Source organism: Galleria mellonella, unplaced genomic scaffold (assembly GCF_026898425.1).
Source record: "Galleria mellonella isolate WM207_F2 unplaced genomic scaffold, CSIRO_AGI_GalMel_v1 utg312, whole genome shotgun sequence".
NCBI classification, from domain to species: domain Eukaryota; kingdom Metazoa; phylum Arthropoda; class Insecta; order Lepidoptera; family Pyralidae; genus Galleria; species Galleria mellonella.
This window is the reverse complement of record NW_026442074.1, coordinates 8937953-8951603: the sequence shown is the minus strand read 5'-3', so window position 1 is coordinate 8951603 and position 13651 is coordinate 8937953. Positions and strand designations below refer to the sequence as shown.

Genomic DNA, 13651 nt, shown 5'->3' with positions numbered 1-13651 from the left:
CTAATTTATGCAGGTCAAGATCCCGTTCTAAAAACTAAAGGTTCCGTGTGGTCCCGGCTTAGAAAAGGCCACCCTTTCCTTTCCCGTGGGTATTGTAAAAAGTAACTAAGGGAACGTAATGGTAAAGAGATGAGCAGCAGTGTCTCTCTTAAAACGTCTCTAAAAGCCTAACTGTGGTTGCCAACCTGCCTACCAAGCGTGGCAACTACTGGCAAAGTCCCCCTTCTGGGAAAGACTTATACTCAGCAGTGGTCAGTTAATGGCTGAAATTATGCGGGTAAAGCTGGAGTAGTGGATAATAAAAGGCTGAATTTATTTTATTTTTTTATTATAAAATTTGTAACAAACCTGTATTACAGCTGCTACTCATTAGTCTGAAATTCGAAATTATTTATTTAAAAAAAAATCTTTAGATCATAGAAAGAGTGCGGTCCTTAATGTATACCTTAGATTAATAATATTGTATCTAAATAGGTATAGGAGGGTAAAGAGAACTATCTCATAAGGAGGAACAGAGCAAAGGTGTGCAGCTGTAAATAATAGTTCCAAATCCCTCCAGAATGGCGCTAGAGTAGCATTAGAATATAAATTGAAGTTAGCAATGGAGTGAAGTGTGCCGAGTTAAAAAAATTTAAATTTTGATGACTAAAGTGGTTAATTAAATTGCAGTATACAAGACATGAAATGTTTGTTTGTATTTTTAGTGCTTTCTTTATAATTTATCCTATTTCTACTTTAACGCCACCGTAATTTACATTTTTTAAAACACAAAGAAGGTTCTCCATACCTCTACCCGATACCTATCTAGAAACACGTCCTCAAAAGTTTTATTCCTGTGTAATTGAATTAGTACTCGTATCCGAAACCACGCATAAACTTACGAGATTTGTCAATGTGTGTGTGTCAGTAAAAATATTAGTATATTATATAATCTGTGTCAAAATATTATAGTTACTACTTACAAAATTTAAAAATGGCGATATTCTTTTTGGTTAAAAATAAATTTTCGTATCAAACAACACTCTGTCTATAGTCCATTTACAAGATATAAAATAATCAGTACAAAAATTAAATTCACTTAATTATACAATAAATGATAGGTAAAAATAAACACATTACTTAATTGGCAGTTATTATTACTGTAGAATGTTTAAACTTATTTATTTAAATCACTGTTTAAAAATCCTACAGTACATTTCTAAAGTTCGATACAAAAATACGAATTAGTCAAGATACATTCAAACGCATTATAGTTGTCAATTATAACCATATTAATAAATATTTGTATGATTCTAATACAGATATAGATGAAGTCAGATAGATCAATTTGATACTCAATTTGTATGGTATTTAAAATAAGCATGCATTTATAACTTATTTAACATCAAAGCAAATTTAATACCTAACTTTGAATATCACTAAATAATTTTTGTTATGTATTTTATTTAGGAACTCTAAAATTAGTTAATTACGATTCAAAATTACAACACAAAAGTATTAAAGTCAACCAAGCTCTGTGCAGTGAAATTTGGCGCCAAAAATTTACATCCAATTATAATATACAGTTACGACATCTTATAAAACCTGTATCTGTGGATTCTAAAATTGCCAGTTTTAATAATTTTTAATTTGTTTAATTTATATATACGAAAATAGAAACTTATTAAAAAGGATAGTAAGGGTAATTTTTCCAACCTGAAAAATCAAACACACTGCTATTTTGATTGAACTTATTAATGGTGGCAACTTCGTCTGCAGTTAATTTAAAATCGAACAAATCGATGTTCTGTGCTAATCGTTCCTTATTGGCAGATTTGGGAACTATGATCATGTCTCTGTCAATCTGAAATAGAAATTGTAATATATTTTAAATCTATCTCACAACACAAAAAAAAATGGTACACGTGTTCCATATTTTTTTCTTTTTTTTTTTTTAGAAAGCATAAACTATTTATTTCTCCTCCAATTAGATATAGGTATATATTGTATTTTACGTTTACATCAAATATTTTAAATAAAAATAAGTAATACAGTTCTTTTAGTCACAAACTGACGATGTGTCGTCTGTTGGAAAGTAGTTTGTGACTCATTTGCTACCATTAATATACTGCCTGTGGGGAAAGGGATTGTTAGTAATGAGGTCAAATAGCCCCATTACTAGTAATATATCCTGTCAGGTCGACCTCCACAGTGGTTCCCCCTGGAAACCATCGTGAACAATTCTTGTTGAATTCGTCACGATGGGCTATATATATATATATATATATATATATATATATATATATATATATATATATATATATATATATATATATATATATATTGTATATCCTTACATCAAATATTGTATACCGATAGCGCGGTGGGATTACCATTCCATTATCATCCATTAAAAAAAATATATACTGCCTTTTCTAAGAAGCACGGTGTTACGCTTCCATACTCAACAATTCTATTGCCATATTCCACTATCTGTGATGTAGTTAACTAATCTCTCGATCTAATAATAAAAAAAATCGATCCACCTGCATCTCTCTGCTTAATACGTTTGACATCATCAAGCCGTCCGATGGAGGGTTGCCTTACTGCGTTTTCCTATAAAATGTCTGCACCTGAGAGTCTTTTATCTCCCATCGATAGCTGATCATTTCGGCTATATCATCCACCTTTGTTCTTCGACGGACACCTATTTCTACCATTCATCATCATTATATCAGCCGTTATCTGTGAAATATAGGTCTCCCCCATAGACTGCCATAAGGAACGGTCTTGAACCATCTGCATCCACTGATTGCCCACAATGCATTTGAGATCGTCACACCATCTTGCAGGACGTTGCACTATACTGCGTTCGACTCCTACCGCGAAAAATCGACAGACATAACTCCTTACTATAAAAATCATAAAACTCACCAAATATCTCAACACGACTTGCCCAGTGGTCTTGCCGTACTTCTCAGCTAACTTCACCAACGTGGGATCATCGATCAGAGGTGGTGTCACATAAGTACGGTTTCTGGGCACCAAGAAACCGAAAGGACTGTACGCCATTACAGCAATGCCTTTATTTTGACAGTGAGCCACTAACTCTTCATTTGTGTACGCTGGGTGTACCTAAAGTATTAATTGTAAAAAAAATATTAGAAAATGAATGGTTGAATAAAAGAATGAATGACAGAATGCATGAAAGAATGAATAAGGGTTGAGTTCCGCCTGAGGTCTAGGGGCCGGGTGGGCCCTACCCATTCCAGATTTAGTTGGACATGTCAAAGTACATATACAGTTAAGTCCCGATAATGTATTTAAAATATTTAGAGAATCTATCAAAAATATTAAAACATCAAAACGAAATATACTTTTTCAAATTAGGTCAACTCTTGGGTTGTATTCCAGATGTTAATTGCCTGGCTCCTCATAACTCGGTTATCCTAGTTTTGAGAACCAAGCGATAAGTTTAATTGTACAGCACTTATTCTTCTTTGTTCTGGCTATTATCCCAGTTTATTTAGAGCCTGTCCTACAAGTAGTCCTGCGCCACACCGTACGGTTATGGGTTGTCTGTTCACTCGCGTTTGTACATTTAATATGTTTTTTTATAGTTTGCAACCAGGTCATTCGTAGTCGACCACAACACATCTTTCCTTCTCCCATTGCTATCACCCTTATCACATGGTCATCATCCCGTCTCATCCATATCCGTAGCAGCGCAGGCGGTTTTATCTATTTTTCTAGTACGAGTACACTAGTAGCCTTAAAGGTAACACGAATATACTCGTTTTTAATTTTATTTATTGTGGATATTCTATCATACCAGCGTATTAATATTATAAGTTAATATTTTAAAAAACTAATTACAAATATATTAGCTACTCGTACATTGAATAGAGATTGTATTGAATATTTTACCTCGATCTGATTCACAGCCGGTTTAACCTTGCCTTTGGCTAAAAGTCTATCTATCTGCGAGACATTGAAGTTTGAAACTCCAATAGATTTGACAAGGCCTAATTCCTTCGCATCTTCCATACCTCTCCAGGTTTCTAAATAGTCGATATCATCGGGAGATCCGTCATCCTGGAAAAATTGTAGATACCTTAAATTGTTTCTAAATTCTTAAAAAAAGTAAATATTTTTCAGAATATTTTGATCGTAATAAAATATACATCTATAAATTACGAGATGTTCCGTAAACATATCTTATTTAATATATTTAAATTTAGAATACGGATACATGTATTTATGAATTGCTTAACTTAAATTTTATATTTAGTTTAGTTTCAGAATAAGCAGAGATATTTTAATGGATGATATAGAAATGGTAACCCCGCCTCCGCTATCGATATACTTGTACACTAGCGGAGCACCAGTGAGGAATAATAGGTAAGGACGAAGAAGATCATTTGACCAATCGTAACGAATTCAACATTAAATCAATCACGACAGTTTCCAAAGGGACAGAGTTCCATGTAACATTGTTACAAAATATAAAGATGAATTCATAACCTTTTGTAAATTCCTTAGTCTAATAAATTTATAAATACATACACAGCCACCTTTTACCATCACACCGTTCGCCATCGGCAGGGACATTATCCTGACACGCTAAAACCTAAATAATCGTGTACAGTGTGGTTTCAGAGAAGTTTACTCCCGCGAACACTCAGGCTACAAAAAGAGCTCCCTGTAGAAGTTATCACTAGAGTCTAAGATATGGCTTTATTCAAAAAAGGTGTATTAAGCTTTCTTCAAATTTGGCAACGTGCATGTGACACCCCTAGTGTTGCAAACGTCCATAGACTACAGTGACTGTATACCATAATATGGGCTGTTCACTTGTTTGCCACCTTCGTGATATAAAAAACATACCTTCGTAGCCACAGGGAAGTGTATAAGAAACAAGTCGACATAGTCCATGCCGAGTCTGGTCAACGATTCTCTAAGAGTGGGCACCACTTGTTCACGAGCATGTCTCTCACAGGGTAGCTGAAAAATAAAAAATATTATTTTAAAATTTAAATATACTTGGTTCTGGATATCGTAAGATGTGACTAAGAGACTTAATGATCGAGGGTTAGACAGCAGTATCCCTCTTTAAATATCACTAAAGGCAAAAATTCCCTTATGGTGAACGCTTATGTTCAGCAACGGACAGTTAATGGCTAAAATAATAATAAAAAAAATGTACTGACAAACGAACTCACTTTGGTGGTTATATACATTTGTTCTCTGGTAACGAGACCTTTGGCAATCGCGTCCGCCACGCCCTGTCCGACTTGCGTCTCGTCCTGGTACAACACGGCAGTATCGATGTGGCGGTAGTCTGCTTCAATTGCCCAGAGCACTGCATCTCGAACCTCGTCTATGGGTATCTGTAATATAATACGTATTTTACAAGGTATTCCTAAATACATCAATGTATTTTTATAAACTCTTTGCGGTATGGTCCCAAAATAGACTGAGCCACCCTTTTGTTACCCATGGGTGTCGTAAGAGACGACTAAGGGAACTTAATAGTCGAGGGATGGGCAGAAGTATCCCTCTGAAAACATCACGAAAGCCTAACTGTAATGCCCAACTTGCCTACCAAGCGTGGCAACTACTGGCAAAAATCCCCTTTATGGGAGAGGCCATGTTCAGCAGTAGACAGTTAATGGCCTATTTGATGACGATGATATGTACAAACTCGAAACTAGATAACACCATTTAATATACATGTAATATTTGTTTATGTATTTATATATTTATGTATGTATTCGTTTATGTATTAATTTGTTTGTTTTTGTTTATTTTATTATTCTTTCTACTACATATATTGATCCTGTTTGCTTGTCTAATCTTTTTTTACAATTCTAATGAGTACTAACACAGTTTTAAAAACTATTAATTTAAATTCACATATAAAATATAATATTAGTAAGAAACCAACTGAGTAAGCAATTTTTTTATTCATAGTCAGTTTGAATTACTATTGTATGGATAAGAAAGCCATATTTTAATCAAATATTTACATTTAATCTTTAATTTGTATTTTACTTATCATTATTATTATTATTATTTTGTTTTCATTCCTCTTGTTTGTTAATTTTTTTTGTTAACTCCTATTTTTGTAGCTTTGTGTACAGTGCCTTGTATTTATATTGTTGCTACTTGTGAAAACCTATTAGTGGCTTATTTTGTGATCCTAAAACTGTATCTATTTGCCCTGGCTTTCCTAAGAATAAATAAATGCATTTGTAAAATAAAAGCAAGACATCAATAATATTTAGTAGGTAGATTATATAACATAGGTAAGTACAATTATAATAACATCCATGGCTTCTTAACTACAGGAATCACGGTTGCTATTCAAGGATACATCAAAAACTCCATTATTCAAATTGACAATGGAAACATTGACCTAAAATGAATGTTATATAATTTATTTTCAAAGTACGTTATAATATGTAACTAAAAAAGTGAATACTTTAAAAAATAAAACAAAGAAACAGATCTAGTTAGTAATTTAATCTAGGTAAGTTTGATGGCTATAAAACCTAGCGATAAGACCGTCTTTTGTACCTTTATGTATATATTTTAATCTATAATTTAAACTACTGTATTTTACTTGAATTGTTTTATTTTTACAGTATATTTTTAAGTTTCTGGTGCAATAAAGAGTTAAATAAATAAATAATAATTAGATATAAATAAAAACTGAATCTTTAAAGAACACTAACAAATTAACTATCTATATACGGCGACCTTGTAATTTAATAAATCTTTTTAATAATAGTTAATTGTTTATTTAATTATTTTATGTTCATAATTTGTCATTTCTAATAACACACGTTACCTTTGTTAGTCCTTAGTACCCTTACTAATATCAGTATATTATAAATGTTGAAGTGAGTTTGTTTATTACCTATTCCCTATCAATTATCATGAAATTTGGAATACACATAGTATTTGGGATGGTAAAGGACATTTTATTCCAGTAAAATTACATATTCTGGGCATGTGAAGTCGCAGATAAATACTAAGTAAGTAACCCTACAAAAGGTAAAGTATATATACTGGTAAGCTAATATTCTTTTTTTTATTATCAAAATAAGTACGTATAAATTTCTAGTCGTGCCCCGTGGATTTACTCTCAAGAATCAGTATATACAGTAATATATGTACTAAGTTAGGTTAATAAACTACCCGCATACCAAATTTTATTTAAAATCGTTCAGTAGTTATTGTGTGAAAGAATAACAAACATCCATCCATTCATTAATCTTTACAGACTTTCACATTTATGATACTTACCGAACCTGAAGTTCCTCTCCCCGTTCCTAAAGCCACTAAAGGAATCTTGTTCCCATCATTCAGGTCCATAGACGGAGCTACACTGGCCACGGCGAGCTGCAACATAATTATATAAATACTATATAAAAGTCCAGTTATGGAACAAACTCCCTTCCCACATACAAGAGAGTCCCTCTGTTACCTCTTTCAAGAAGAGGTTGAAATCACATTTTCTTTTCCTTGAGTAATATTTTTTTTTTTTGTATTTTTCTAATTGAACTCTCAAATCTTAAAATCATTAAATGAAATTTCTAATGTAAGTAGTATATTAATTTTTTTTAACATATATTATATAAGTAGGTAGGTATTGTATGTATTTATAGTGTATGTATTTATGTAATATTTTATTATATATTTTAATATTTTATTTAACTGTATATTTGTTTATGTATTAATAGTTGTAGCACTTCAGCTGCCCGCTAACGAAATGCTTTCTTACTGTACTGGGTTGACTGGAAGAGATCTCTGTCAGAGATGATAAGTCCACCCTTGCTCACAACATTTATAAATAGATTATTTTATATGTAACTTACAAGTGCAATAAAGATATATATATATATATATATATATATATATATATATATATATATATATATATATATATATATATATATAAAGCAGATTTTATGAATCTAGATCTTTTAATGACCTTCTCGTTTTTTGATCACTTCTGTGACATATTGAGACATACCTTCTTATTCATAAAAATCAGAATACCTGTTGAACTCGAACAATCGCACCATAAAAAGGTTAAACTTGCAATTGACAAGTGTTAAATATATTTGGAACTCTTAATATAAAAAAAAAACAAATAACTTATATTACTAACATCTGTTTAACTAAATAGAAAGACTGTTGTATTAAAAACAAAAGGCGTTCAAAGTAATCAATTTTATTTCAATTATCTATAAATTTTAACACATAAAACTAAAAATAAATATTATTACACCAACTGAACAATGTTTAATAGCTAGCTAGTTTAAATTATTTGTGTAGTAAAACGGAGAAGGTTTAATGAAATAGCTCGTATTCGCATGGTTCGAATAAAACAAGTTTTTTTTTAATCTCAAATCAGATTCTGGGATCTTGACCACAGTAATATTTCATTGTGATCAGCTTTAAATGCAGATTTGAGTATATTTTTTTAAAACAACTTAGAATGGCAAACAAGCTGACGGTCCACCTGATGGAAAGTGGTAACCGTCGCCTATAGACATGAGCAGTAATACATTTTATCTCGCCCATGATCATGCGTTGCCATTCCTGAGGACTCAAGTGTTATTCCTCTGTACCCAGTAAATTCACGCCATATCCCACCCTTCAAACCGAAACACAGCCATGCAAACACAATTGCTTCACGGTTGAAACACGAATGGGACAGAGGTACCCAAGCAATCGACTTTTGTACAGTCTCCCTCTGGTACGAATGGGACAGAGGTACAAAATTTGACATGAAGTACTCATAAGTACGTATTACACATATGTACTATGGATTTTACTAGCTTGAATAACTACAGTCACGATTCACGAGAAAACTTTATGCAACCTAGTCAACATACCGAGCGAGGTAAATACTTTATTTAACCTTAAATAATTCGTGTTAAAACCCGCCATACCATAATGTGTACTAAACGCGAAAGTTTAAAAGTAACTGTCAATTACACACAAACTTGTCTGCAAGCGAACACTTTCACTTTTCAATGCCAACAATAAGATTTTTTTTATTGCAATTTTATTAAAATGCAATTCTTTGATAAAATATACGACAAAACAGCAGAACTAGTGACCTATTCATTGATAAGATTACCTTTTCTTTTAATTGGAGAGCATTGAACTGTAGATACCTACTACATTATTGACTAGTTCAATATAACTATAACATAATGTAAATAACATGACGTAAATAAAGCTATAGTTAATGTCTTTGAAAGTCCTTTAGCTTCATTATTCCACATAAATGTACTTCCTAAAAACATAAGCGTTTTTCGATTGGTTAACCATCAAAAATTCCTAACATGGACTAAATTTTACACGAGCTACTAAATTTTATTTTATTCCAAATATTATAAATGTAAAAAATTAATTAATTAATTTTAATATCAATTATCAACATATTGATGTAAAATCACTAATTTATGTATTATAACTATTAAATAAAATATTGTAGCAAAGGGAGTATACAAATTAGAAAAAATGTCTACAACTATTTTATAAAAGTGAATTCATCATATCAGCCTTTAACTGTCCACTGCTGAACCTCCCCTTTGGGGGGTTTTGCCAGTAATTGCCACACTTAGCAGGCGGATTAACAACCGCAGTTAGGCTCTAGAAATGTTTTAAAAGGGACCCTCATCCCTTCTCTCCCTTAGTCGGCTCTTACGACACCTACGGGAAAGGAAGGGGTGACCTATTCTATGCCGGGACCACACAACAAAAATATGAGTTAGGAGGTATTAATGGTAAAATGGATGCGAAAGAAAACCCCTATTTTTAGATACTGTCAATGCTCTAACAAAGCACGCACTGCAAAGCCAAAAATAAACGGGTAATACTAAATTATTAAATACCTTACATACCCTCAATATTTAATTTTTATTTATAATTAACTATGTTAACTAGATATATGTATGTCTTATAAGTAGATAAATACATAACTATATGAGTATATATATAAGAATAGTAAAAAATAAGTTATATAAATAATTCACGGTAAGATAACGGAACGATATCAAACGATTTTAATCACGATATATTATATACCTTATACGACATAATAGCTTCATAAAAAATATCTAAGAAGAGAATATAGAATGCAAATAAAGATATGAAAGATCAAAGATTATCTATATGGGACAAATAAAGGAAATGCCAGGTGTCATGTCGTACATGAAGGTCGATAATATGTCCAGGGACAGAGCCAGAACGAGAAGAATGCACGAAATATAATACTTGTCCTAGCGTTGACAAATTATTTTTTAACAGTTTTGGGTAAAAAATTGCTATTTGCGTAATTTTGAAAAAATTAAATACTTGGAGAAAAATAAAATGGGCTTGGAGAATTTTGATAATTTTTTAGATAGTTATAGTATTTGCAATAAAATATATGAATGAAGATAGAAAAACAGAGAACAAGTTAAGAGAAGGAGAGAATAAGTTAAATGTAGAAACAGAAGTTATGGCTTTTTTGCATCCTTCATTTTGTACCACATAGCAAAACATAGTAAAAATCGATACAAATATGTGATTGGGTAAAAGTCTTAGAAACCGATTTGGTGAAAAAATATTAGTTGTTAGGATAAAAGTCGAAATCGCATTTGGAAACCCTAAGTTACCTCGACAAAAGGAAACTCTTAAATTAAATACATGTATTCAAATTTCTATGCACGCCCACAACATTATCATGCTATGCACATCAGTTTATTGTGTGTTTACTGTGATACCATGGCGTTTAATATTTTTTTAGAACAATGAAAATCGGGCTTTTGTTACAGGTAACTAACAGTTATTAAAAAAAAACTTTTTTACGAGATTCATTATCTTACTACATAGTAACATAATGCATTTTCTTTATCCAAATGGGTACGTTATTACCACATATAAGCTTAAATAGAAATCCTCAGTACCCTCTGAGGAAATATAAGAAGTGAATAAAGACAAAAAAATCAGACTCCCATACTAACTAACACAGAGTGTTCAGCTATCAAATTTTTTTTTGTTCATTTTCAACCGACTTCAAAGGAAGGTAGGTTTACAATTCAATTGTATTTTTTTTTCTTATATTTGTTACCTCATAACTCCGTCAGTTGTAAAACGATTTGAAAAATTCATTTTTTCTTTTATTTGTATTTACTTACAAATTGGTGTAATAGAAATTTTATAAAAATCTGCTCAATAGTTTCATTTTCGAATTAAAATAACAAGTTTTGTAAGAATTGAAGATGAATTTTTTTTTGCAACGCAATTTTAATTATTCTTTAGTAAAAATATTTAGTTTTACCGGTAGAATACATCCAAAGAGTTAAATTATAAAATCATCAGTATTTATTTCTGTTTTACTTTTGTTTTTTTTTTTACTTTTAACGTACTAGTATGGTATAATCTCTTCATCAGACTATTGTAACGTAATTGTACTTACATTAACCCCGAATAACAATATTGCTTGAACAAGTAACATGTTGTCTCTCCAGATATCACTTCAATACTGATCAGTACTCCGATTGCAGCAATGTCCAACCAAATATAACTATATGTTTAATAATAAACTTGTATGTAAGCACAGCAGCCGGTTTAGATACTTCACTGACCCTTGTATAGAGCTGTAATAGATTAACTGACACCATCACGCACTATTTAATGTGTGATAATTGTATGAGAATGTTAAAATAAGTAGGTACTTTTTATAAAAACATAATTGTGTTACCCTACATTAGCTGATGATGACATGATATAATGAACCATTCACAGTCTGAATTTATTGTTTGAACAACGTAATAATTATAATAAGGATGATAATGAAATGGTAACCCCGCCTGCGCTAACGGTATACGCTGGCGGGGCACCAGTGAGGGATGATAGATGCGAATGAAAAAAAAAGCAGGTCAGTTAACCTAACCTGGGGAATGTGCTAATATACCGGCGCATTCCCTTGAGTGGTAGGGTGAGCACGCCATCCACCCTATATTGAGAGAGGAGACCTGCCCTTACCATCAGGGGGCGGGTCGCTGCCGTCGGAGATGTGGTGAGTGCGAAAGCGAACCCATGTCTCCGACATATGGCACCTCGAGGGCATATCGTCTGGTTTTAGGTGGGTACACCCCCACCTTACGGGGGGATTCCCACAGTACCCATTCACCTCCCACAGGGTGTATGGATCTGCATAAAGTATTTTCCAGAAGTTAAAAAAAAAGGTCAGTTAGCCGAACGTGATGAATACACTTGGAATTCAGCACGATGGTCTCCAGGGGGCCACGGGGAGGTCGACCTGGTTGGATATACTGCTAGCAATAGGGCCCTTAGTCTCCATTACTAACAATCCCTTCTCCCCCAGCGATAACGTTTCTATCGATCAATATTTTTAATAGGTGAAGATGAAATGATAAATACATAGACGTTTTACTCAGTAACGAAACGTTTTAACTGTTTTTTAATGGGTGATAATGGAATGGTAACCCCACCCGCGCTATCGGTATACACCGGCGGGACACCAGTGAGAAATGATAGGCGAAGATAAAAAGGCAGGTCAGTTAGCCCATCATGACAAATTCAACAAATACTACCACGATGGTTTTCAGGAGAACCGCATGGAGGTCGACCTACGGAGGTCGAGCTACTAGTCCCCATTCCTAATAATCCTTTCTTCCCTCTCTATCAACAAATTGGATTATCACCTGTCAAGGGAGGAAAGTGTTAAACCAAAAAAGAGATAATCAGATAGTACGGGGTTCTTCAATATGGGCGTATTAAGTTTCCTTCACGGTCGCTTACACGCACGTGACATGCCTTGTGTTGCAAGCGTCCTTAAGCTATGGTAACCGTAAATAATGGGCTGTGTACTTGTTTGCTACATTTGGGGTAAAAAAATAATCATTTATCTCAGAATGCGTTTGACATTGAAAATGTTGACATTCTTGTTTAAATTTATTGTAGTTTTCATTGACAAGTTTAGTATTCGAATGATGCACTACATTTTATTTCGTGTGTGGAATAAATAAGTTTACAATTTACTAGTTACTTTAAAGACCCATATCATTTTTTTATAGTTGCAAGTCATTAATCTAGATTCTAAGTACCAGTTTTTGACCTTGAATTCGATTATCCAATTGTGTGTAATACCTATCGTTGGGATTAAGTTATTTGAATAGCCTAAATATGTATTTAAAAAATTTGTAATTAAATGTAATGGAATAAAAATATACAGCCATGGAAATTTGCGCCAATATTGATGTAATTACAAATATATATATATATATATATATATATATATATATATATATATATATATATATATATATATATATATAATTATATATATATATATAATTATTTCTTGTATATTGTATGAATGAATGAATAAATTTATGTAAATTTTAGTATATACGTTTATCAATTATTACTAATACCACATTGGAGGGGGGAAAGGGATTGTTAGTAATGGGGTCTAATAGCCCCGTTACTAGCAATATTCCCTCTCCGGTTGACCTCCAAGCGGTTCCCCCTGGAAACCATCATGTTTAATTCTTGTCGAATTCATCATGGTGGGCCAACTAACCTGCATTCATTTTTACCTGTCATCTTACACAAGTGCCTCGTCAGTGTATACCGA

At 32.5% G+C, this 13651-nt stretch overlaps 1 protein-coding gene across 1 annotated transcript; it reads right to left on the bottom strand.

The window, feature by feature from the left end:
- Positions 1-311: 311 nt before the first annotated feature.
- On the bottom strand, positions 312-11674 carry LOC113512266 (aldo-keto reductase AKR2E4-like). Its single transcript, XM_052896015.1, has 7 exons — positions 11465-11674; positions 7291-7386; positions 5202-5369; positions 4867-4983; positions 3907-4074; positions 2914-3114; positions 312-1843 (listed from the first exon to the last, which is right to left on the bottom strand). The coding sequence occupies exons 1-7, from the start codon at positions 11501-11503 to the stop codon at positions 1664-1666; spliced, it is 969 nt and encodes a 322-aa protein (XP_052751975.1). The 5' UTR covers positions 11504-11674; the 3' UTR covers positions 312-1663.
- Positions 11675-13651: the final 1977 nt, after the last annotated feature.

What these genes read in the sequence shown, in the direction of transcription:
- LOC113512266 (XM_052896015.1), bottom strand. Translation starts at nt 11,503, where the DNA reads ATGTTACTTGTTCAAGCAATATTGTTATTCGGGGTTAAT. An exon ending in GGAGAGGAACTTCAGGTTCG is followed by an intron (nt 5,370 to 7,290) that starts GTAAGTATCATA and finishes ATTATATTACAG; the next exon opens with ATACCCATAGACGAGGTTCG. An exon ending in ACTTCCCTGTGGCTACGAAG is followed by an intron (nt 4,075 to 4,866) that starts GTATGTTTTTTA and finishes CAATTTTTCCAG; the next exon opens with GATGACGGATCTCCCGATGA.